Raw genomic sequence first — 26948 nt, 5'->3', positions numbered from 1 at the left:
TGGTGTTGTTTAAGTTCCAATAAAAACCTTTATTTTCTTCTATTAAGCTACAAATTGCAGTTGTTTCTAGCATGCATAGTTTCACACAGTTCTAAAGGACAAGTAATGTCACAATGTAATATTTCCCTTTAGCAGAACATTTTTACTTGACAGCACAGATATACCCCAGGTCAATTTAAAAACAATCAACCACCCCAGAAATTCAAGGGAACATGAGTCAGTTTCACTGTGAAAATATAGTTCAAAGGCTCACATAAAAAAAAAAGGAAAAAAAATACATGTATGTATGTATGTATGTATGTATCTAAATATATAATGATAGATAGATTGATATCATTATCTATGTATCAATCTATCTATCAATCTATCTATATATATGTAGTAAATATATATATATGTATATATGTGTGTGTGTTTGTGTGTGTATAGTTACTACAATAAATGTAATTCATATTACATACTATTTCTCTTTCCTTTTTCTTTTTCTCCAGAAAGTAGGTTTGTACTGCCCTTTTGCAATTATTGATAATGAGGGTAAGGAAAAATGTAAATTGCATTTACAGATTAGGTTATAGGGCAGTTTGAATGAAGCTGATTATTCAGTTCATTTCGAGGTATACAAGTCAAAATGCAAATCTTCCACCAAAGTGAAATTTTTTGCTTCAAGACTGTTCAGTAGACAGTGCAGACTCAAACAAAAATGCAGTATATACATTTATCAATACTCTCTCTCAAAAAATAATAATGCTGGGAGGGAAAAAGTTTCAATGCTCTGTTGATCACCTACTGTTGTGCACTGTGGTGGAGATACCCTGATAAATCAACTCAAAAGTGCAGTATGTATTCTGAGTATTCTTGCAGGGTAATATGCATAACTGATAAAACATAGAAAAAAGGCCTATCACAGTAGCCAAGATTAGCAGCTCATTGTACCCTGACAGTACTGTCTTTAAGAAATTCAAGATTGAAGGACTGTGTAACATGCCCAGGTCTTATGCATGTTGAAAATTACATGGCTATCATAGTTAGATAGCCATGATGATAATAAATGCAGAGGAACTAAATAAAAGTGCTACATTACATGCAATTCCAAAACAAATACTGGCTTGTTTAAACCAGGGTTTGACAGTATGGACATAACAAATCTATAGGGCAGAGACAAACAATGATATTCACAAATACAAACACAAACGCATAGTTTTGACAAGATCACATGAGATATTGGGATATTGCCATACTGTATGTGTGCTTAAGAAGTCTGCGGCATATGAAAGGAGTGTGTTAATGTAACCGGGGTGTTGCCATCCTATCATTGTGGTAAAAATGTGTCTCTTAACTTGCTACACAGTGGCATTTTGTTTGAGCAAATTTCTTAAAATGTACATTATCGTCTACCCATTTGGTCAACAACCACTACAGTGTTCAAAATTCTATCATTAATAAAGGAAAATGTATTTTGAAAATATAGTTTGTAAAAGCTGAAGGGGCAGGCATTTCTGCAAGTTCTGCTGTAAGAAACAGCAGCATATAATCAACAGTGTTACTCTTGGCTGTGGTTGTCAGGCTTTGTGTTTCAGTGTGACAGTTTCAGGGCAGAACTGATATGTTGTCTCCTTGTTTGTTGACAGTTCAGAGGTTCAAGATTCATCAGTCAACTGTCTCTGTTTGTCTTTCTCTTCTTTGTCTTCTTCCCATATAAGACAAGAATCCATGTAGTATCACAATGCACAGGTACTCATGTCAGGAACTCATCGAGACATCATTCGCACAAATTCTGTAAATCATGACAGAAAGGAAAGATTTGAATTAATTATAGCTAGTTACAGTTTTTTGAATTGCTAAAACACTAAACCCCATTTTCTGAACTAAATGCTCAGTGACCTGAATACATTTATTGAATCTATGACTCCTTTGGAAAAACATTTTTCACCTAGTTAATAGGGCTGGGACAACATGCTTACCTCCTGATTCCATATTGTCATGACACTTGGGTGCTAATTTGATATGTCTTGCAATTCTACAAGTATTGTGATTCAATATTATTCAATTTTCAACAAATGGTTTCATTACAATGAAATGGCTACTATAGGGGCACATCATCAGACATGAATAAAATTGGGTTCACTAAATCCATAAGAGTCTCAGCTTTCCAGTCAAAGCCAACTGATGTATCTCCAAGACTGTTTAGGCCCCAGTCTGCACAAACACATCATTTTACAACAGGCCAAAAGAACACATTCGTACTGCATGGTTTGCGGCCGAAACAGCATGGGATTAGAATAAGGCGGGCATGTCTGCAATGGGGAGACCCATGGGTGCCCAGAGAACCCATTTTCATTCAGATATCAGAGGTCAAGGAACCCCTGTGAAAATTCACATGCCAGATTTCCCTTGCCATACGATACCAACATCTTGACTCTAAGTTGACTCAGGAAACAAACTGATTAAAATATGCCAAAAAAAAGAAAGAAAGAAAGAAAGAAAGAAAGAAAGAAAGAAAGAAAGAAAGAAAGAAAGAAAATAAAAGAAAAAAGAATTGAGATATTTATGTGAAACAATTTATTCCCCACCCCTACTAGTTAGCCACAATTTTCAGATCTCATTTCCTCTTTCTGCAAAACTCTAAACACATTCACTAAAGCACAATTTGCACTGTGATGTACTTATGATGTATAATGGTAACCACAGGTGGTATAATTTACACACAATTACAGCGTAGATGTCATAGCTTACACACAACAATTCTAAATTGTTCACACCTGTTGCTAATGATGTCACTGGATAGAGACAACACTGGATAGAGACAATCTGAGAGGCAGAGGAGGAACAGTGGGGATAGGAGTTGGTGGACGAGGAAAACGCGGATGAGCAAAACTAGAAACAGTAATTTCAGATGAATTTCAAACAACTGTGAAGAACCATGTTCTTGTTCATGGGATGACAATGAGCGAAGCAGGATAAACAGTACAACCCAATCTCAGCTGACTCTATGTGGGCACCATAATCAGGAGATTCAGGGAGGAGAACAGGTTTTTTTTGGGGTTTTTTTTGTTAAGAATTGCAAGACTTGGTGAGGCTGGAAGGACTCCTATTTTTTCCCAGCAGCGAGAGGCTCTCATTATTGACATGGTCCTTCAAAACAATGCCATTAGACTGCGTGAAATACAGCTCAGAGTTGTTAAAAACAATGCAAAGTCTGAAGGAATCAGCAGTGTCAGCCTTTCCACCACTGACCGTGTCCTCCAATGCAAAAGGGTGCACATGAAGCAGATGTACAGACTACCTTTCAGCACAGCTCAGAAACACACACATGCAGTGTTGATTATTTACAGTACAATATTACACTACATACTACTGTCAAGCTGCATTATATTGCAATGTATGTAAATCAGGACTACATACACATTACAGCACAAGTCTGTCTTTCTGTAGCACTTATTAAGCTATATATATTTTTATATATGGATATATTGTATAGAGAATATTTGAATTGAATTCCATGAATACATTTTTGTAGATGAAGATGGATTTTATCTGACAAAGAGAACCAGAGCCAGGAAATAATTGGCCAATGGGCTATTGTCCAAGTCCCTGACCAGCGTGGTGGCAGTGCAACATTTTGTGCTGCCATAAATAATTGTGGGGTTGTCTACTGTCATGCCACCTTGAGGCCATTTTCTTACATTTCTGGGTGGTCTTCAGGATGTCTTGTTGGGTATGTGCAGCAGGATCATAAGCAGGCAGAGCATCCTGTCTATGTTGTAGTTTGGGGCAATGTCAGTTTTCACCGCAGTGTCCTGATAGGTGAGTGGTTCAGTGTCAACCAGTAATTCATAAATGTTTGCCCTCCACTATACTCCCCTTTCCTCAACCCAGAAGAGGAGTTTTTCTCTGCATGATGGCAGGAAGTCTGTAACTGACAACTCTATTGCCAGGTATAGGGTTGTCCCCTGCAGGCTATGGAATTGGCCTGTGGTCAAATAGGTGTGGAGTCTTGCCAACACTGGATCCAGCACTCCAGAGCAGTTTTCTCCTGTTGCTTAGCTAGGGAGAACATTACCTGTGATGTAGATGAAGTCTTCTGGCCTGACCAGGCACAAAGATGTGACGCTGAGGCCAAATGAATCACTTGTTGACTTTGACTTGGCAGTTACATTTACAGTGTGCTGTAATCTGCTTTTCATTTACATTGTCGTTGTCCTTTGGCCTTGTGCAGTATGGTATTTTTACTGTATGCATGTGCTGAATCCACAGATATTCAATACTATATTGCTTGCATTATGCTATGAAATATCTAAACTGTTACTGAGCTGTGAATATTTCTCTTGGAAAATGCAAAATGCATTTCTGGAGCTACATGCTGTAAACACTGTGTTTTCCATTTTTTGATGTCGTGAGTAATGAATGCTAACTGGCTGTGTGTGTGTGTGTGTGTGTGTGATCCAAAAACAGTGTTTGATTTTCAGCATAGATGCTATAAAAACCGATTATGAGGCGACTGATTTTGCAAGGAGAGACTGAGTTACTGTGAAGGTAGTTGAAAACTGGGTTTTGTGGTACAGTTCTGAGAAAAGAGTGGACGGCTTCAAGAAATGTGTCTCAACAATTGTGGAAAACTTAAACATTAAAACATTAAAAACTAATGGAAAAACCTAGCATGTATATGGTGGTTGGCTGGTCAAATTCTGCTCTGACATCATTAAAACTGATGGACTGGATGCAATAGGCAGGGGAATAGTGAAGTTAAATAGATGCAAGGATGGCTGCATCATCAAGACTGACAGAACGGTGGGACAGGGCGCATCCCCTTTTCTGCAGGTAATCTATGAGGAGACATAGTCCTTTGGTACAGAGATAATCTGACAGACAGGCCTACCTCCCTCATCCTCTCACCTCACTATCAGTATGGTGTTGGGATATCAGCCAGACTCATGCAAGGCTTTTAGTTGTACTTGAACATTGTGTGAGTGTGTGTGTATGTGTGTGTGTTTATAAAAAGATAGAAAAAGACAGGTAGAGAGAGACCAACAAAGAAGGGAATTTAGTCACCATATATGTATACAAGTGTTTAATTTGAAAAAGCTCTGGCTCCAGTAGAATATTTTATAATGTATGAAATTTAATGTATGGCAGTGTTGTAATTGAGACCACAAGACACTTGTCATTTTATTCTTGCACAATGCAGCTCCACAAGCATGGCAAATGTGTAATGGCCCTGTGTGTGAATGAAAACCATGTTTCATGTAATTTCCTCACTGTATACTCATCTGGTCTTGAAATAAAATCATAAATCTGCACTGTCAGAAAATGTGGCAAAGCAGAGTATAATTGCAGGCAATTCTGCCATAATGTTGGCAGAATTGCCTGCAATAAAGACGGAGACTGATCACAGGTATGACAACAATGATGTCTGGCAACACATGCAATGCAGAGACTTGATGACAGACCTTCAAAGTCTACGTGCCCGTCTCCATTGAGGTCAATATCTCGTAGGATGTCCTCCAAATCTCTGTGGCCAACCTACAAAAGTCAAAGCGTGGCTAGTCAAGGTGCATGTTTCCATGAGACAAGATATACTGAAATACAAAGGCAAGATGCAGCCAAAGACAGAAAGACAAACTCTCTCATCATCACCCCACCTGTTGACCTAAAAGTTTTTTCATTGCTTCTCTAAGCTCTGCTGTGCTGATCTGGCCATCGCCATTTGTGTCAAACTGAGAAAGAGAGAAAAAGAGGGGAGGGGGAGACAATCACAACTATATAAAATAAAACTGATTGTTTTAACAATAGCTAAAATCCTCAATTCTCCTTTACATATATTCCTAATGGCCCTTTGGCAGTATTATACACTCCTGATCAAAATTTTAAGACCAATTGAAAAATTGCAAGAATTTACATTTTGCACTGTTGGATCTTAAGAAGGATCTAAGTAGAGCTTCAAAATGCAAAAAGAAGAAATGGGAGTGAGACAAAAAAAAAAAAAAATTGAGTAAGCAATTTATTGCAAACAACCATTAAACTGAAATAGGCTGTTCATCAGCTGATCAAAAGTTTAAGACCATAGCCTTTAAAATCCCAAATCTTCGCAAAAATGTGGTTTTGTGTCAGGTATCCACACTGTCATGACCTCCTGATGGCAAAGGCAAAAAAGCTTTCTTGGTAATCACCTCAAAAATTTGTTTCGGCATGCTTGATGCTAGTGTTTCCAGGAGGCTAGTGGGAATGTTGCTCCAAGTGGTGAAGATGGCTTCACGGAGGGCATCCACTGTCTGGAACTGGTGTCCATTTCTGTAAACTTCCCTTGCCATCCAACCCCAAATGTTCTCAATTGGATTTAGATCAGGGGAACACGCAGGATAGTTCAAAAAAGTGATGTAATTTCTCTGGAAGAAGTCCTTTGTCAGGCGGGCATTGTGAACTGCAGCATTGTCCTGTTGAAAAACCCAGTCATGACCACACAGACGATGGCCTTCAGTCATGAGGGACGCCCCCTGCAACATCTCCACACAGCCAGCTGCCGTTTGATGCCTCTGCACAACCTGAAGCTCCATTGTTCCATTGAAGGAAAAAGCCCCCAGATCATGATGGCGCCCCCTCCACTGTGCCATGTAGAAAACATCTCAGGTGGATCTCCTTGTCATGCCAGTAACGTTGGAAGCCATCAGGACCGTCAAGGTTAATTTTTTTCTCATCAGAGAATAAAACTTTCTTCCACCTTTCAATGTCCCATGTTTGGTGCTCTCCTGCAAACTCCAAACGGGCAATTTTGTGCCATTGAAGGAGACGAGGCCTTTGGAGACATTTTTTGTTCTTAAAACCCTTCTCTCGCAGATGCTATCTGATGGTTATGGGACTGCAGTTGGCACCAGTGACAAGCTTAATTTGGGCCGAGGATCGTCCCGTGTCTTGACGGACAGCCAATTGTATCCTGGGCTGGTGAAATTTTTTTTGGGTCTACCACTTGACTTTTTTGTTCCATAACCCTCAGGATCTTTTAGGAAGTTAAAAATGACTGTCTTACTGCGTCCAACCTCAGCAGCAATGGCACGCTGTGAGGGCCTTGTTGTTGGGCCTTGCTTATGCAGCTCAACAATCCGACTGCGTTCAAGGAGAGAAAGCTTTTTTGCCTTTGCCATCAGGAGGTCATGACAGTGTGGATACCTGACAGAAAATGACACTGAATCCACATATTTGCCAAGATTTGGGCTTTTAAAGGCAGTGGTCTTAAACTTTTGATCAGCTGATGAACAGCCTATTTCAGTTTAATGATTGTTTGCAATAAACTGCTTACTCAAATTTTTTTTTTTGTCTCACTCCCATTTCTTCTTTTTGCATTTTGAAGCTCTACTTAGAACCTTCTGAAGATCCAACAGTGCAAAATGTAAATTCTTGCAATTTCTCAACTGGTCTTAAGATTTTGATCAGGAGTGTAGGTATGATGGTCTTGTGGACTGTTATAGTAAGAGGAGTTTGCACAAGCACTGTCAGCATTATTGTAGTACCCAAGTCATTGTATAGGCTATTGTCACTTCTTATCCCATATATACTGTTTTTCTTTAACCTTCTTTTCTGCCACAGCAGAGTTATCATTCCCACAATGCTCTTGAGAAAAATACTATTCCCATGTCACAAATTACTCCAGTCTATACATAATGATAACTTTTTATTTAAATCAAATAATTTTATCTATTTCTTTCTCTTAGCATTATTTAAGCCTGATGAAATAATGTTTCGAATATCATAATACAATTTACATCTTTGTTGTTACACTTTTGTTCATTTTGCTCTTTTATAACATTGAAGTCAGTGTTTCTCCAACGTTCTGCTCACCTCCTTGAAAGCATCCCTCAGCTCCTTGACCCCAATCATGTCTGCAGTTTCAGCTAGAAGTTTGGGCCCCATCAGCTCCACGAAGTCCTCAAAGTCCACATGTCCCCCCACTGTTGGACAGAGGGACGAGAAGAAGCCAATTAAACACAACACTGGCTAGTCCATGAGAACAATAATAGCAAAAGGAAACATGTTCAGCTCTTTTTGAGAGGGAGATGCAGAATTTGAAATTAAGTCATGCCATTAGTAGTATTTGGTCTGATAGCAAATCTTCTTGTAGCCCTGCATTGTTTTAGTAATCAATGTAAATGATATTTTCTATGCTGTTAAATGAAAGTATGTCAAGTGCATTGACCTCAAATTTTCAACTGCAGTGATGACATGAACATATCACACATGTGCATGCACATGCACAATCAGAACTACACACACACACACACACACACACACACACACACACATTTACTCACAATTCATGTTAATCTGCTGGCTCAATTCTATTAGCTCCATCTCTGTTGGCATGTAGCCCATTGTTCTCATGCAGTTTCCCAGGTCTTTACAACCTATAAAGCCATCTTTGTCTTTATCAAACTCCTTAAATGCCTCACGCAACTCTGAGGGAAAGAGAAATGGAGCAGGAATATGAGTGAGTGGCAAACATTAGGAAAATTTGATTTTCGAGTCTTTATTTTCTCTCAATATGACATACCATCCATTTCTTCTGGCCTCAACTCTCGGTCCTGTGGAGGATCAAAAAGTTAGAATCCAAATGCTTTTGAGATTCCCAAAATCATGTTGATGCAGAGCATTTCCCAGAAAACATGACACTGTAAAACAGGGATAAGGAACTAAGTGCCAAGGAGGGCTATGAGTAGGTAGGCTTTTATTCCAACTAAGCTTAACTTTAGCTTATTAGTGAAGGCATGCTTTTGTGTTTTGCTAGGATGAAAACCTGCATATTCAGCCCTCTATGGCACATGATTGCCTATATATCTTGTTAAATAACATATTATATAAACATTGGCATGAAAGTGAAATACTGTAGCAGAAAGAAAATAAAATGTAAACATGAAAGCTTACTGAATTTATTTTAATCTAGAATATTTATTTTATTCTGTTTTAATTTATTTTAATCTAGAATAATCTAGAATTTAATATAGACCCTGAACCATTTGTCTGTAGTGTATGAATGGTTTGCTCATAAAATTACTGCCTGATATTTTTAGCTGAGGTGCTCAGCATTTCTGAAGGTGGTGAGATGTAGAGACCTTAGGAAGACAAGATACTGAATTGAACTTTTTAACCACACTGTAGTTCCTTCATTTCTATTTTGTCAATCCATTTGAATTAATATGACCCAATCTCCACTCCTGCATCCCTAATGAGCAAGTGTTTGGAAGTCCATTATCAGAACATCAGTGAAGTGGTGGCTACCATGGAGAAGTTACAGCATCACCTTTTGCCTTAAATAACAAGGCCTTGACTGATATGGTCGCCGCTGGATGGAGATAAGTGAAGAGAAATAATTGCCATGTGAGGAGCACTTCTGCCATCAACATAACACAGCTTCAGTAATCCTCAATCATAATAAAATGTTCACCATGTTTCTGAGTAATGCAGCTACATGCATGATTACACACACACACACACACATACACATGTGCGTGCGTGCGCACGCACACACACACACACACACACACACACACACACACACACACACACACACACACACACACACACACACTTCCTAGAAGTCAACATTCCAGCCATCAGGAAAACTGTATACAATTCAAAATTCTCAATATGCCATTTACTCAGTACTCATATACTACTGGACAACAGTAAGGGGCAGTTTCACCCATACTTCACTGGTTTCCATTCCTGTGGTGTATGTATGTACTTTTTGTCTGTGCTAATCTCTTGGCATGCATGCACATGATATTGTCTGGACTTACGTACAGCCTGCCGGCTCTCAGCGAAGCCCTTGCGTAGAAAGATGCATGCAGGCCCCAGTACGTTGTGCATGTTGGCTCCGCTCTGGGCCAGGGCCACTAGCGGCTCAAGATAGGCCCCCCCAGTGCCCCCCTCCTCACAGGACTGCACTGCTTTGTAGCTCCTCTTCTGGTCCTGGAGCCACATCCGTGGCAGGGGGCCAGACATGGGTGCAGGGGCAGAGACAGGGTGGAGACCATGACTCAGTTTGTGGACAGCATGGAGTCAACAACAAGGGACCACCGTGGAGTTCGAGTGGGGCAGGGAGCGCAGACAAAGGCAGGGTGGGAGGCCACAGACACACGGCAGTCACAATGCAGGACAGAAAGGTGTGGAGTCAAGAAGTCTGGATGTCAGTCAGGATGAGGAAAGCATTCAGTCAGGTGGAGGTAGAGTTAGAGGGCAACAGTAATCATCACAAGAAAAACTGATGCCATCCCTGCATCTGTCCAGCACAGAGCTCTGCCAAGCCTCTATATGTGCATTAGACAATCAATGTCGGTGGTAAATGCAAACTACTGTATGGTAAAAATATACTAATACTAAAATCATCAAAGATATTATGTAGCAATCTCCTGTGAAATTTCCTTGAATTGTTTTTTTTTTTTTTTTTTTTTTTTTAATTTTCTTCATCTTTTTTGCCTCAATGTCTACATTATGGTAACACATATCAGAGGATATAGTGGGATTTAATAAGAGGAGCATGCAGAAATCAATCTAATTTGTTATGCATAAGTCTGTCTGGCTTTTAGGAGATAGCACCAATGGATCATATGCATATGTTAGTAGCACATGTATGGTATGCATGTGCTGTATGGCAGTGAGAGGGTGTAAGAGGGGTAGATGGCATAACGCGCTGACCATCAAACACAAGATTATGCTCATGCTGGGATAGCTACTGGGATTTTACTAAGGGTTAAAGGCTTATTTGTGCTCATTATATTTAGGCATTGTCCAGATAATAGGGCTAGAACTTGAGTTAAGCCAGCCATTTAATTATAATGACCAATTAGCCAGTCAGCTGAGGAGCAAAAGTCGTCCTCACAGCGCTCATCTCCAATTATACAGACAGCTGCAGGTTAATTAAAGCAAAACACAGGGAGTGATTGCCTGCCACTGACTCACTAAAAGCTTTACACAAACTCACATAAGATCAGACTATTAATCTCACTAATGTCATTCATATATTTGAATTAGTGTAAGCAGTAATCAAAGGCTAAAAACACTGAAATTCAAATACAACTCCACACAAACAGACCATCGGGAAATGGTCTATATTCTTGGGCTGTTTCTAATTTTTTTGTTCAGCAGCAGACCACTGTCTTCAGCAAGCTGAAAACCATGACAGCTCTCCCAGCCTATGAAATATGATTATATTGGCCATGTTTCCAGTTCCTACCATCAAACACTGACCTCAATAGAGGAAAGACTGCAGACCAGCTAACAGCAAGTTGAGTGAACCCATGGTCACAAAAAAATACCAGGAGACATCTTTGCTACTGTCACTGTTACTGTTTCAGTCACTCATTACATGCACAGATACATAATTTCAAATGCTTTTCCAACACATACAACATACACTTACATACATGAATGAAGGATTATGCATACAGTACATGCTTAAACACACATACCAGCACTCGTTCTCATTTTTTCCATTTCTTTCTCTTACACAATTATATACCCAACAAATGACCTTCACAATCCATCTGTTACTATGCCAGTCCTAATGCCAACTCCTGTGTGGCTTTGCTACAGTGCTCACCACAGGAAGGGATGCCCACTGGGTAATCTGACCAAGTGATGCATGGAGCATGGCTGTCTGAGGGTACATCATGCCAGCAAAGTACTACGGAGCCACGCACTACAAGTTATATAACAAAATAAAAAAATAAATAAAAAAAAGATGGAAACAATGTCAGAGAAGGGCTGCAGTCAAGCAAGAACTTCTCCATGAGTCCAACCTATGATGCAGATGGGATCCACTTCCTTGTCACATTGTACTTGCTCCAGGATGTGCAGCTGCTGATATGAAGGGAAATTTATTTGTGGGACTCTCTCCCTACCATATTGAGAGGCCATTCAACGATACACCAATACAATTTAAAGAAATTCATGAGCATAGGATGTCATCTTTAAATTGTTCTGCTTTTATGAAATCATCAACTATAGTCGAAAATATGGTTCCAAATGTTCTTTTCTGCAAATCATCTCAGGGTACCTCTAAATCAAGCACTCATTGTTGTTCTGTCCTGAGCACTTAAAAAAACTCCTTCCAGTGTGTTGCTTTGCCAGTGGTACATTTCAGATGAGCAAATTGGATATGGTTGGAGTGGCATATGTGTTTGCACCCTTTGGACTGCCAGCTCACATCCTGCAGGTGCAATTCAACAGGGCAGCGCTGCAATCTGACTAAAGGTTGCTGGTGTCAAGATCCACATCACTGACCTCATTCACGTAAAAGCCAATAAGTCCAGCATAGCATTTGAAGTACTACCTCTGCTGAAGCTCTGTGAAACTGGCTCGAACATAAGCTGGCATCCTGAGGATGCAACCTCAGTTGCGCCACAAGAGATTTTACTCTAATAAATGACAGGGACATTAATTCCTAAAAGACGACATCTCACAAGATGCTACTGTCCTGTGAGCACTGCAGGATATTCATCAGATCCAAGTACATGCAGAAAGAGTTAGAACTGCAGTCAGCAAGACCTTAAAAAAAATCTAATTCATTAGCAAGTTTCAAAGCCATAATTGAAGACTAGTGAGTTTCTCTGTTGGCAAAGATGCATTGAGACCAGACAACAGCATAAGACACACTAGGCTGACAGTATCTTGTATACGTGCAAGATCCACCGGTGTGCTGGTGGTTGGACATCAAAAGACACATGATACAGTTCAAGACAACTTGGCAGTCAACAGCCAGTCAGATACTACACAGGGTTCAGGTCCAGCTAAGTAGCCTTCATTCGGGTTGGGGATACATCGTAAGACAAACATGCACCAACAGCCAGGGGATTCAAGCAGACTACAGCGAGCTCATAACCTCAGAGAGAACCTTACCTTCTTGGAGAAATTTTTAAGCGACTTAACAGAGTTGCCCATTGTAAAATCCTTCTTGTTCTATGTGTTCTCTCTAACCGTATCTGTGTTAGTATGCCTGTGTGTAAGTGCACGTGTATGCGTGTGTGCTTGCATATGCATGTGTGTCCGGGCATGCATGGGAATAAGAGTGATTAGAAAAGGGAGAGAGGGTTCAGTGGGTCATTGACTAATAGAAGAGGTCATTTGGGAATCCAGGGAGAGGAACAAAGATATTCTAGAAAGTAAAGAGGGGAGAGAAAAGGTAACGGAGTGATGGAATGACAGGGAGCCTTGAGGGAGGGACACTGGGGGGTATGGCAGGACAGAGGGATGGTAAACCAAGAGAAAAGAGCAGAATGTAAATAAGAATGAAGGATAAATCAGAGCACAAGGATAAGAGAGGGAAAGGAGGCATGCATGTGATCTGAGTGAGATGCAAGCGCCAAAAGTAGAAAAAGCAAGATTGCTTATTCATTCGCTTTCCATCCTCTCTTCTACAGTGTCTATTACTCCCTCCCTCTCTTCTATCCCCCTCTTTCTCTCCGTCTGTCTGACTGTCTCTTGCTCTCTCTCTCTCTCTCTCTCTCTCTCTCTCTCCCTCTCTCTCTTTCTCTCTCTCCCACTCTCTCACTCTGTTGCACAGTTTTAAACCATCTATGTGAAGAGGGAATGTGACAAAGAAGCTCGTTCGGACAAGCGTATTACCTTCCCCTGAGCAAGACACTGGAGACACTAATCCAAACACACACACACACACACACACTTGATTAAACACACACGGATGTGGGGCTGTAGAGCTAAAAATATAACACACGCTCTCTATTTCCCTACTCTTGCATCTCTCTCTCTCTCTCTCTCTCTCACACACACACACACACACACACACACACACACACACACACACACACACACACACACACACACACATACAAACACAGACACACAAGAATGCTCCTCACAAAGTCATGTTAAGCTTGAAGGCTTAGATTCAGATCAAAGCAAAATATGCAAGACACATGGATGTTTGAACCACCAAGAATGCAAACCGTCACGTATACACACAAACACACACACGAGCAATGTCATCCCTCAGTATCTCTCTCTCTCTCTCTCTCTCTCTCTCTCTCTCTCTCTCACTTACACACTCACACACACAAATTTGCTGACAAGCTTGACAGACAAGCAGACTGACTTCAGTAAGGCTTTGTTGGTAATATTCCAGTAACCTTGTCTTCCACAGGGGTCTGTACATCCAAACCACAACATTTTAGCTCAATACGAGGCGCAGTTTCTCACGTGGCAATATAATGCCCTCAGTTGCTGCCATTAAACCCCCCCCCCTCACACACACACACACACACACACACACACACACACACCGTGTACATTATTACTTCTTTTTCCAGTTTGAGCTTGTCTACACTCTGCCTTTTTAACATAAATATTCACACCAAAGTCGCTCCTCTCCCATTCAGTTCCTCTCCGGTTCCTCTATGTTTCTCTGTGGATGAATCATCCAGTCTCTCACCGGAGGCTCATTGTGAACTTCAGAACACATCAGACGTCAGACACAGGGGCCGTCAGCTCTCATAATGTCAGCCCAGGGTGTGCACAGGCATGCAACCCCCCCCCCAACTACTCTCCAACCCCCTAACTCCCATTCTCCTCTGTCTCCTCACCCTCTCGTTGATTCAAATACACATACAAAAATTACTTTGCAGATTTACATAAATACACTAAATGCTGACACAAACATCACAGAAGATAACTATGGGCATAACACTTCCATGGTTATGTATAGCCTTGTGGGATGTTGCCATTATTGTGATTTTTATTATATCATAATTTTGGCAATGCACTCGAGTGCACACATACGTCAAGCACATTCACAATGCACAGACATTTACATATCTACACTAGACAGGCAGCTAATTCCAAGAGGAAATATTAATCATTGCTTTTGCTATTAAATGAAGATTTTGAGGTCAAATATAATCCTGTTTCATCCACTGCCATCAAGTCAGTTAAATGAGCTGGGAGATGTGGGAGGGGAAGAGGCAAGGATTGTGAAAATAACAGCTGCGTTCATCATCAGCCTCTTTTAAAACTGATCAACACATAAGGAATATTTTTCTACTACCAGCCTCTGCATGTTTTCTGTTAATTTGATAAGTGGCATGAAATGTAATCATTTCAGGGTGTAGAAAGGTCATGTACAGGCCCAGCAGCTTCTAAGTTTACATATGTCCTGATCAAAGTAACAAAAGGACACTAAGGTTTGTGTGTAAATAATTAGTAAAAAAAAAAAAAAAATCATTAAAGGATATCTAGTCTGAAAGACACCCAAGGTGAGTAAAAGACCGATCCTGCTGACCTTCATGTTCACTTCATCTACTTATGATTGAGCTGTAACATAACGCGCTTATTTATGGCTGCATGATTCATTCAAATCAGGATATGTAATAGTTTAACTTCAATAAAACCATCAACTCTAATATACTTTGTGGGAGGTTATTTCAAGATACTTTCATACAGCATTGTGTGTCCACCCAACTGTTGAGTCAAAATAAATATCCACTACTTACGAGCTTTTCTCTATCACTTGCACATTATAACTGGGCCTTAACTAAACATCCCAAACCATACGCTATCTACCAAAGGACAGATCCATTTCCAAAAACTATAAACACTACTCCTCTGTTTCCCCTATTTCCTAACCCTAACCCTCTTTGTGAAAAACTCCATATTCAAATCCCTTCTTTTATCAGTGGCTGCAACGTGTGCTTATTCACAAAGCACTGGGAATATAAATGTCATAACAGCAACTTAAGTCATCACAACTGGAACCCAGTTAACATACAAGTCTCCAGGTGGGAACACTACAAGCCAAAATTGTTCATACAGCCATCAGAATCACAGGATGGCTGTCCTGGATGGTGTGGGGAGATCTTGAGTGTGGAAAATTACTTTGCTATACAGTTAAACTGCATTCTTAATTACATTTAGAGAGAAATATATTATGTCACGGATTCCATTTGTTTGTGACATATCACAAATATCACACATTTCTAATCAACATATCTTGTATATTAGGTCAGGCAGCATTTTGGCCAGTTTTGTTACCTTTACCAAACAAAACCACCTGGTTAAGGTTAGGGAAAGGTTAAGTTTAGGCATAAAAAACACTTGCTTACAGTAACATAACACAACATTTGAAACAAGCAAACATCACTGTTGCTGAGCGCTGAACTGAAACTCAGGTCACCAGTGTGAGGGTCAGTCTGGGTTGTTGTAACCATCTGTCACTTCATCTTCCTCCTAGTGCAATGTTTCTCAAACTTTTTCAGACCAAAAAAATTTGCGGACCACCAAGCTTAATAGCCCCCCCAGCACCTCATATTCATAGTCATATTTAGTCAACTTGTATTCTTTTTTGTTTAGTCACATTTTAGTCAACGAAAAGTCTTGGCTTTTTAGTCTAGTTTTAGTCGAAGAAAATCCAAAGTATTTTAGTCTGGTTTTAGTCGAAGAAAATCCAAAGTATTTTAGTCTAGTTTTAGTCAATAGTCTTTTTAGTCATTGACCTGCATCATGTTGGCTTTTTTTTTTTTTTAATTTAAAAATATGTTAAATTATTATTATTATTTTAAAAATGTAAATTGCTTATCACACAGACCTAACAATTCAGCTACAAATGAATGAGCAGTAATATGCATGTGATAACATAGATTGAAAACTAAGCTGAAGTGATACCTCTTCTCTGAATAGACAAGCTAAGCCAGTGTGCTGCTGTTAGCCAGTGAAAAGAGAGCGGAGTGGCAACTCTTCACTTTGTTACACAATCTATGTCCGTGCGCTGCTGTTTTAACTTTGTTCTCGCTGCGCTACACTTCAGACAGCGCCGGTGGGTGTGTGCTTCTCAGTCACACACACACACACACACACACACACAGCAGCGCAGGATGAGAAAAGCTAACGCGCATCCAATGAATGCACTTTTTGGATTGTAATTTAAAAGTCGATGACGAAACAGGAAAGACACATTTTATTAAGTTTTATTTAATGAAGTAGATTTTATCTCGTCTTTTTTCGTCAACAAAAAATGCATGTTAATTTGATTTTCTTTTTACTGTCCCTGTCTTTAGGCACCAATACATTTTTATTGTACTGTAGCCTGAGTGTTTTCTCTGACAGCTAGTTCTCAGCACAGTTCTGTCACTCTGACGTTACGTTACAAGCCTACTGATCATCATCAACTTAAACTGGAGACAGCTGTAGTACAATGATCAGCCGTCAGTCACTGAGTTTTTTTCTACTGTTTCTACAGTGTTTCTTTATTATATTCTACATAAAGTTGATTTTTTTTTTTTTTTTTTTTTTTTAGAAAAGGAGGTTCAAGGAAACTTCTGTGAGTCCTTGCAAACGTTTTCTTTCTTTTTTTTAATGTTCCATATAAAGCACAATTTCATGGCGGACCACTAGGGGGCGCTCGCGGACCACTAGTGGTCCGCCATGAAATTGTGCTACCCTTTGAGAAACACTGTCCTAGTGCAAATTTCAGACTTATTGTAGGTGATTACGCACATTCTTGTGACGTCTTATGCACCAACATTATCCACTGCAAAATACATTCTCCTCAAAACATAATTGAGAATGCTATTTAGTTGTAGGAGAATGTCATTTTTAGGGGACAGGGCTCCCAGGCCATGGGGGAGACATGTTTAAATATTGCAGCCGTGACAGGGGTGGAAAAGGCATACAAGGAGCTTTTTGCCCTCTGCCCGTGATGCTGATGAGAATCTCTGGCCTGAGACAGGATGCTAACTCAGAATGTCATTGTTGTTATGTACGATCTTTTTCCCTAAATTTCCTTTTTGAGTGAACAGTTTAGGTTTGACATGGAAGTTTGACATTTGCTGAGTGTACAGTTTTGCATTTGCATTTAAAGTGTGAGCAAATTGAGCATAATGTAAAAAAAAAAAAAAAAAAAGTCCGTTAATAAACAAGGAAAAAATCCAATTGCCACGTCTCATTTGAATCAAATGAACATTCATTTTCTCCTCTCACTCACTCCTCCCCTATCTTATGTCTCATTTTTCACTCTCCCCTTCTCTCTCTAACTGATAAGCCCTATCTTGCTGAGACTCATATTGACCCCCCTTTAAAGTGGCTGCAGCTAGCCTTAGGTTTCCATAAATATTCAGTATCAACATGCACATGCATATACTTAACTTATGCTTGACTGGGTGCACACGCATATCATCGTGCACAGCACACAGGCGCTCGCTTACATTTCATTGCCTAATCCCCATCTCAAAAAGGGATTTAACTAAATAGTGAGAATTTCTACCTCCCTCTTTGCCAGCACTGGGTACAAAAATATCCATCTGGAGCTATAAATAGTCCATTATACTCTGGGCATACTGAAGGCATATGACGTGAATACGACGATGCTACCCTCCACTCACTTGCACACAGGGCTTTCTTGATTCTGTTTTTGTGTTTTTTTCATCATTCATGCACCATGTGTTTCTCTGCCACCCCTCTCTCTTCATTTCCTCTCAGACGTCATCAAGGTCAGTTTGACCCATGCAAGGATAGAAGGAGAGGGGGATAAGAGGAGGGAGAGCCAGACAGAGAGGACTAACATAGAGGTGATGGAAGAGTAAAAAAGTGTGTCAGTGGCATGGGTGTGAGAACAGTGACAGGAAAAGGAGGAGGGGAAGTGAAGACTTCATCTGTGTTTTTAGACCTTCCTTACATTGTCTTCAGAGCTGTCAGGTGAGAATGGGGAGGAAAGATATGATGGGCGTTTATCTTACATAACCATCATCAGGTTGCCAGCATAGTCACTCTCTTCCTCTTTTATTCTTCCGCCTGCTCCTGATTTATCCAATTCCTTCACTTGCTTCAGTTTCTCTCTCCTCCTTCACTTCTACTGACTCACTGTGACACACACTGTGAACTATGTCTGTTAATCTCTCTCTCTCACTCCCCCTGTCTGTCTCTCCCTCACACTTTCCCTCTCACTCTCTCTCTCTCTCTCTCTCTCTCTCACACACACACACACACACACACACACACACACACAACACAGTCTGAGAATATCCACTTGCTCCCTCTGCTGGTTGCTATCTGTCTCCATTTCATGTGAGGCCAAGTAGATCATTACAACCCCAATTATTTCTACTTGATAATGGAAGATAATAATGAGGACCCCCTTCAAAAAAAAAAAAAAAAAAAAAAAAGCTGCACATACACTGTCCTTGGTCAGGGTGTCTGGTGTAACTTGGAGTGTTTTATGATAGCATATGGCCTGACTGTTGTAAATGTACACAGTTGATGAGAGTTTTTTAACTACGGTACAAGCCTGCTTTGAGGATCATAATTTTCAGATAAGAATAATTGATGCTTTATCAAACGAGCTGTTGCTCATCTAACTATCTACAATTATCATGCCATAAAACATACTTAAACAACTAATCATATTTGTCCTCACTCTAACCCCCACTCTAGCCTATGGTAATCATGACTCAGCTCAGCCTCATGAATATGAAGGTGTGGATTTAAAACTGGTGGTTTGGAGAAGCATGTTTTCTTATGCTAGAAAGCTTGCTTTATTCACCAAAAAATTATAAGGTATCATGATAAGCAAAGGATTTGAATATTTTAACCAAGACAAAAAGCTCTGCACTCCTCCAGTCTCTTATAATCAGGTCTTTGGGAGGCTATTTTTAGCTCCCACTGGCAGCAAATGAGTTCTGTTGGGATTGTATGCAGACCTTGATGTTACATAAGAAAAATATGAAATACAGAGTTTGTAGTGGGTATTATCCCACTCTACAGTCTGCGCTGTACTGCCATATCTATTCAGACCACTTAGGTCTTTTTATGAGTCTATGGTCACATCAGCTAAAATGAAATACAGCTTTGCAAGATGACTGCTGAGCAGGTACAAAAATGTGCCTGGACAAGCTCCCTCAATCTGTCACTCTTAAACCGTTTTTTTTTTTTTTTTTTTTTTTTTTTATTCATTGTCACACACACACACACACACTACTAACTTATATGCACACATGTGCAGACAATTAACTAGCATTCACCCAAATTAATTTTAACTATTGACAGTTGTGTCTGATATCACCAAGCAACTTCACAGCAACATCACAGGAATCACATGAACTTTTATTTCAAGATTATTCAGTTTCCCTGCTGAACGTACAAAATAATGACCACTAAAACACCTAAAATGCCAAATTGGCCAATTCTTGAGTGATCCCCTTATTTACTCTTGGTGACAATAGCATTTGCCATGTTAGTGTAATAAGTATCCAGTGACAAATAATACCTTGCCCACTGAAATCCCACCACCACCACTGTAACTGAACAATTCCACAGTTGGAATTGAGAGGTATCAGAACATAATGTCCATTAAAATCTTACTTGATTTGATATAAATGACAATTGGCTACTGTGTGGATTTCCTCACACCTCAGCAGCTCTAGATGTATATTGTGTGCTACTGCATGGACTTACTTTCACTGGAATCCCTAAGACTGAATGAAGCTCTGGCCTGGATTGAGTGGTTATTTCTGGAACACATTAGCACATGGGGAAGTATTGTCTCCTCTTGAGCTTTTTAATCATCAACACTGAGAGAGTAATCTCAATGTCACAAGAAAAAGAGGGGGAAAAGCTGGCAACCCATAAATCTGTGATGTGTTTGAGCACACAGGAGAAATATGGCACCTTAAGGAAAGATACTGTATTAGTACAGGGGATACAGGTGATGCGAAGGAGAAGAGATGGAGAGAAGCATCAATTAGCTCCTCACTCCCCACTGAACCACTTTACCTACAACTGGTCAGTGTAAAAATATATCAGCTACTGTTTCCTACAGGTAGCAAGTGTTATATTTCATCATAACTTTTCATCTCAACACATGTTAATGATCGATGTGAGAGAAATGGATAACTTACCTGTGTACGTGTGTATGTGTGTGTGTGTGTGTGTGTGTGTGTGTGTGTGTGTGTGTGTGTGTGTGTGTGTGTGGTGTGTGACATGCTCTCATCACTGCAAATTTTCCACACAGCGGGAAATGTGATCCATCTGCTTTTGCTCAGGTGACAGTCATGACGAGAGTGGTCTTATTCATATGGGGACGCATGACAGCCTGCAACCCTGCAGCCCTGCTGCTCTTTCATTAAACTGGTTATCAGATACATACAGGAATGAGATTTGGACTGAAAACATTCATTTTTAATCTGCTCAGCTGGGGACTGGCTCCACCAGGACCTCACCTCTAACTTCCACCTAATGTGTATGGGAAATGGTGTAGATCCTTTATGTCTGGACTTCTGAGAGCAATCATTTTACTTAGGCCAAACTCCAATTAAAGGGTGCCATATCAATCCACTTTCACTCTGGAAATTTGGAGAGAAAATTTTACACTGTAGACACCCACCTAAAATTCAGATGATGTATAAGATACTGTTGATACATTTTACAAGCAAAGCTCTCTAGGCTGCCAATAACTTTGACATTTTACACTTCATGTTCATGGGTGTTCATAAGATTAGATGCTACCTTTTGTGGATATCTCCCTGTGGAGTGAAAGTGTTCATGTTTATGCCATGAGGTGGGCTAGTAGGCTGATTGGAGAGCCACAGCTGAACCCAGAATTCCTACATACTAAGCAGTTACAGAGGCTAGCACTGTCTATCTTAGAAGATGGCTCCCACCCACTGTATGTTGAATTTCAGCCTCTACCATAAGGCCGCAGGTACAAAATGCCTGTCTGCAAAACAAAGAGATACAGAGGCAGTTTTGTTCCCTCAGTCATCAAAAGGTTAAATAGTAATTAGGCCATTGTTCGACTACACATTAATTTATTAACTTATGGACTATACAGCCTTTTTAATTTATCTATTTATTTATTCTGACCTAGTTTTTTGTATCTGCCATGATGGCTTTTATTCTGCATTTTATCTTTTGTCTTTTGATACTTGCACCTTTTTGTATACTTTTTATCCATGTTTCCATGTCTGGAGCACTTTTGTCACTGTTATGTCACTGTCTCTGTCAATGTCGTAAATGTTGTCTGTGTGTGTGTAAACAGCCAACTCTTTTAACTGCAACCAAATCTACCCTCAGGTACGAATAAATTTACCTTACCTTACCTTACCTTATTTAATATGACTGAAGCTTTGCTCCAGTATGTTACCATAGGCTATGAATCAGGATCCTTGTTTAATGTTAGTGAGGCAAGTTGCAATGTGTTACAGCAGAAAATACAGAGGCATTTAGTACTGCATAGGTGAGTCTTGGATATGCTCACTGGAACCTTGATATGTGCCTATTTATTTGTTTATTTATTGCTTTTTGTAATGAAATTAAAAACATTGACCCTCTATGTCTGGAAAAGGCAAAGATTAAATGAAAAACCAGCCACAAGACAAATGTTTGACCAATGTGTAAATCCATCAAACACAGCTACTTTAATAATCCTACAGTTTTATAGGCCAATCGCTAATTGCAGCTGAGTTTTGCACATACTTTTGGAACAAATTTGAATTTTTTTCTTATGCCTCCTTACCTGCCCAAACACTGACTTTACTATGGGGTGAAGAGCAGAGTCGTGCTCAGACGAGGTTGTATTCAGTCTCTTGGTTGTGCGGCTGGATACAGGCTGGACAGGTGCGCCCGTTGCAGGCGGGTCAGAGTTCAGACTCGTCGCGGAGCCAGTAGTTATTCTCTCCTTGGACTCGAAAAAGAAAGCAGCTTCGTCCGGGGACTTTGAGTACGATGGGGCTGGTGAGGTCGTCCTGTCCTGACGGGAGCTGCCGTGGTTGTGAGCTTCAGGCAGCTCACCTTTGGAAGAGTCGTGGTGGTGATATGAGTGTCTGGACCTGGACGACTTGCTGTGCTCTTTCTGACTCCTACTCATCCTCTGTCTCACATCCTCTTGAACATAAACATCATGTACTGGGCTTGTCCGTCGGTGTGACTGGTTCTTGTGTGCCCGGTGATCACCTTCATGTCGGGGACCGGCATGTCTTGGCTGACAGAGAGGTCTGCGTGCACTTGCCTCACATTCCTGGGTCCAGCTTGCATCCTCAGACGCGCTGCCTCCAGCACCGGTGGGATGATGGCGACTGTGGTGGCTTCGGTGACTGCGAGGACCATGCTGCTCTGGGTGCGCAGACCTGCGGTTCAGTCCCGATGATCTCAGGAGAGAAGTAGTCGATTCGCTTTTGGGGAGAGACGAGCTCATTGCCGTTCCCTTTCCCTCACTTGTCGTTGTCTAGCTGTTTGAGGCTGGAGCTTGTGTAGACGAAGAGAGGACAGTGCGCTCACCACCACGTGTAGGTGTTCAGCATCAGCTACGTAGATCAGAGTAGACTGAACCCCACTCTCTGAGCGGGCATCCACTCACTTAACACAAACTACTACAGCCCAGCTGCCCACCCACTTGGATGAAGTTGGGATAGTCACCTGATCGCGCAGCAGAAAAAAAAAAAAAGTGTGCAGCCTTGTCTCTCAACCATATCCGCGGGTGAAGTGGTCACCCTCGTTAAGTCTGGATGTCACTGGAGGGATAACAGCAGTATTGCAAAGCCATGTCATATCCCCGCGCATAGTCCACCAAGTTACACGTCACCACAGATCATTTCTCACATAATGAGCCATTTCATTATGGCTCATTATGTGAGCCATAATGAAACATTGCTTTTTGTGTTGCCTTTGTAGAAGAAGAAACGAAAACACCACCTTTTGCGTATCTTTTAACTTTATATTTACACAATTCTTCTTGAAAGATCATCTTTCATAAGACTCAGTATACATATTGGAATCTCATAACTCATAATTCAACAAGTTTCTGTGTTATTAAAGCCTTCCTATGCTGTGTCTATGATAGGGTTAGGTAAGTACTGTATAACATTCTACAACACACACACATGCACACACACACACACACACACACATATGTATATATATATATATATATATATATACACACACACACACACACACACATATGTATATATATATATATATATATGTGTGTGTGTGTGTGTGTGCGTGTGTGTATGTATATATATATATATAAAGTCCTTTGCAAGTAAGAAAGTTAAAAGGGGAAAAAACCTCACAATAAAGCATGGCCATTCATCAACCCCATCCCAGCTGCACACCCAGAGTCATGATTCTCACAACAGATGTCCAGGGATGCAGGGCAGAACTATGTAATGTAAATGATGTTAATGTACAGCCCCAATTAAACACTCAACCTCTTGCAAACTATGATGGATAGTGCAAAGCTGAGAAATGAGCAGCTTTTCCTCTCAGTCTCTGGGGAATTTTTGTTCTCTGACATCTGTGTCTCTGTCTCCTCCGCTCCAGGGAGAGGCAAGTATCTTCACTCCATCTCTCTACTTCATCCATCCCCCACCTCATCAGCCTGCTTTAATTGTTGTGCTGCCTCTGACGGTGCGATGTTCATATCGTCCCTGCCGTATTCCAAATATCTCCTTATTAAGTGCTGGCAAATGTCACCACTGCTTAGCCATTGTTACTCTGTACATTCATGAATAGGTACAACACTACCAACCACACTATCACCCTTGTTATCCTTTCCTTTTCATTTTGTATAATGATTAGCAGTAATGCTGGTGCTTTTATTCTGACTTGGGCATTCAGCAGTCAGAGAAACTATATTTTTGTAATGTGGCATTTATTAGAGAGGTATTCCTGCATTTAAAAAAAAACTGAAAAATTCTAGCTCTTGCCTTCTATATGTTTCTTTTGATGCCCCCTCCCTCTTTTTCTCTCACTCCCCTTCTGTGGACACTGGACTGCAGCAGAGGACATATAAGCCTCAGGGTGCAATATGGCCCATTTAAAGTCCACAGAGACAGCAAGAATAAAACAACAGGAAAATGTGGTGCCCAGTAATTAACCAAAAATGCATATATTTAGGAAAGTTCACGCAAATTAAATTTCATCTTTACAGAAAATATCCCTTGGAATTTATTCTAAGCAAAGGAAAGAAACAGCCTTGCCATATTATATTTTAGTATTTTAGGAGCCATGTCACAATGTATTTTATAATGGTATTTTATACTGAACAGTATCATCTCGTGGCATGGGATAAATATTTTAGTGTTGATAGGCTAAAGACAAATTAGTAACATCTCATTTACAAGACGTGTAATTCAGGATGGCTTGGTATCGCCAATCATCCCTGAATCACAACCTGGACGGGGGAAGGGGGGGTGGGTGGTGGGGGTTGGGGCGATGACCTGATAGCAATGATATGAGGAGCCTTATCATCCTCCTTGTAGAGACACGCAAGGAAACTTGACAGACAAACTGTACTGACCTCCATAGATTGGCTAAAAACAGCATGAAAAAGCAGCAAAGCTTGCCAGCTGCAAGGTGAGGTGCACGGTTCGGCTGCAATGAAAGTAGCGCAAAGGGCAGAGGTGTAGTAGACCCAGGCGTCATGGCACTCATCAAGAGGAACTAGTTCACAACATATGGGACATAACCTCTCTGGAGGGGGTGGGGGGGTGGGGGGTAGCAGCGAGCAGTTCAAAAAAAGTAATGTATTACACATTTCTTGTTACCTTTAAATTAGCAATGCATTACTTTACTTATTTACTCCCTGTGGAAAGTACATTATTGTTACGCCACAACATGCAATGTGATATGATGATGGCAAGATGGCGGCGTGCATAGACACAGCAGTTCAGTGCTTTTCCTTTTGGTGCTTTTTTGGCTGTTTGCATGTGTGTTGTTACTCATCCTGACAACATCCTGCTGCCCGAACAACATCTACAGCTGGCACGATCTCCGAGAAATAGGTTCTTACAGTGAGTGGGATGTTACAGCAGAGTTTCTCTGCTTTCACAGCATCTGTGTTGGAACTGTTTGCATTTCCACTTGTAGTGGCCTTTTTGAGCCACAAGGGGGCATAGTTTATTCATCGGTCATTACCCGATTTCAGGAAGTGATGTAGAGAGAAGTTCTTCTTCTTCTTTTTCCTTGCGAAAGAAAGCGTTTTTAGCACAGAGATGCTACCTCTTCTTCCAACCGTTTGTTCTTAAGCCCATTAAGTGGCAATATAAGTAAGTTATTTATCATTGTTAGACTGCATATTGTTTATTGTTTTACAAGATCTGTTTAATTTTATTGACTACTATTTATAGTCTCATGCTCATACGTAGATCTGTGAATAATAGATCCGCCATTCAGTTGTTACATACTGACTCATTCAACGGACAAAGTATTGTGTATTGGTTGTTAATCGATGCTCTTTTGTACTTTGTTTATTTCAGTTTCACAGTTTTTGGCATTAAATCCTGTCCTACCACAACTCTTGCCTGTTCCTTGGAGGATGCAGTGTCAAAGAGAGTTTAGCTGGCTGTGGATACCAGTATAGGACAGTAGTCACACTGGGTGAAGCAGTACAGCATCCCTTTGGATGTCGTCAGGTGCCTCTCCGTGGATTACCATCCCCACGGGAAGGTGACGAAGGCAACGCAGAGGGGAGGAGGCAAAAGCGAGGCAGCAGAGCCGGTGTACTGGTGAGGCTGCAGAGATGGCCGCACAAACCACCGCTTCCTAGCCTCTTCCTGAGCAAGATGAGATCCCTCTCTAAGAAGATGGATGAACTGAAAATACAGGTTGCAATGAACAACATGGTGAAGGACAGCTGCATTCTGCTCTTCACAGAGACCTGGCTTCATTCATCCATTCCAGACACAGCTATCGAACTAGCAGGCCACACAGTACACTGTCGTGACAGGACCAGGGACTCCAGTAAGAGCACAGGAGGGGGGTTATGTGAATAACAGGTAGTGTACTACCAGGTAGTGTACTGACACTAAGGGCCCTATCTTGCGCCAGACTCCCTAAACCAGCTATTTGCGGATTTAGGATTTAGGAAGAGGCGTTCCCCCGTAAAAGTTGCTATCTTGTGCACCTCCCGCTATCCGCAAAACACTTGCGCTACCCGCTATATTATGTATAGGCGTGTT

General features: G+C 40.8%; 1 protein-coding gene across 2 annotated transcripts; it reads right to left on the bottom strand.

Moving 5' to 3' along the window:
• Positions 1-3: 3 nt before the first annotated feature.
• Positions 4-23308, bottom strand: cabp1b (calcium binding protein 1b). 2 transcript variants are annotated; one of them, XM_030066001.1, is made up of 8 exons: positions 12886-13677; positions 9790-9957; positions 8540-8570; positions 8301-8444; positions 7831-7940; positions 5640-5714; positions 5448-5520; positions 4-1774 (listed from the first exon to the last, which is right to left on the bottom strand). In XM_030066001.1, the coding sequence occupies exons 1-8, from the start codon at positions 12925-12927 to the stop codon at positions 1749-1751; spliced, it is 669 nt and encodes a 222-aa protein (XP_029921861.1). In that variant the 5' UTR covers positions 12928-13677; the 3' UTR covers positions 4-1748. The 2 variants fall into 2 exon arrangements, with proteins under 2 accessions (XP_029921861.1, XP_029921860.1); XM_030066000.1 differs by lacking the exons at positions 9790-9957; positions 12886-13677 and adding an exon at positions 22502-23308.
• Positions 23309-26948: the final 3640 nt, after the last annotated feature.

The sequence above is a fragment of the Myripristis murdjan genome, chromosome 12 (genome assembly GCF_902150065.1).
Source record: "Myripristis murdjan chromosome 12, fMyrMur1.1, whole genome shotgun sequence".
NCBI lineage: Eukaryota > Metazoa > Chordata > Actinopteri > Holocentriformes > Holocentridae > Myripristis > Myripristis murdjan.
The sequence above is the reverse complement of the archived record's forward strand: the minus strand, read 5'-3'. Positions and strand labels throughout refer to the sequence as shown.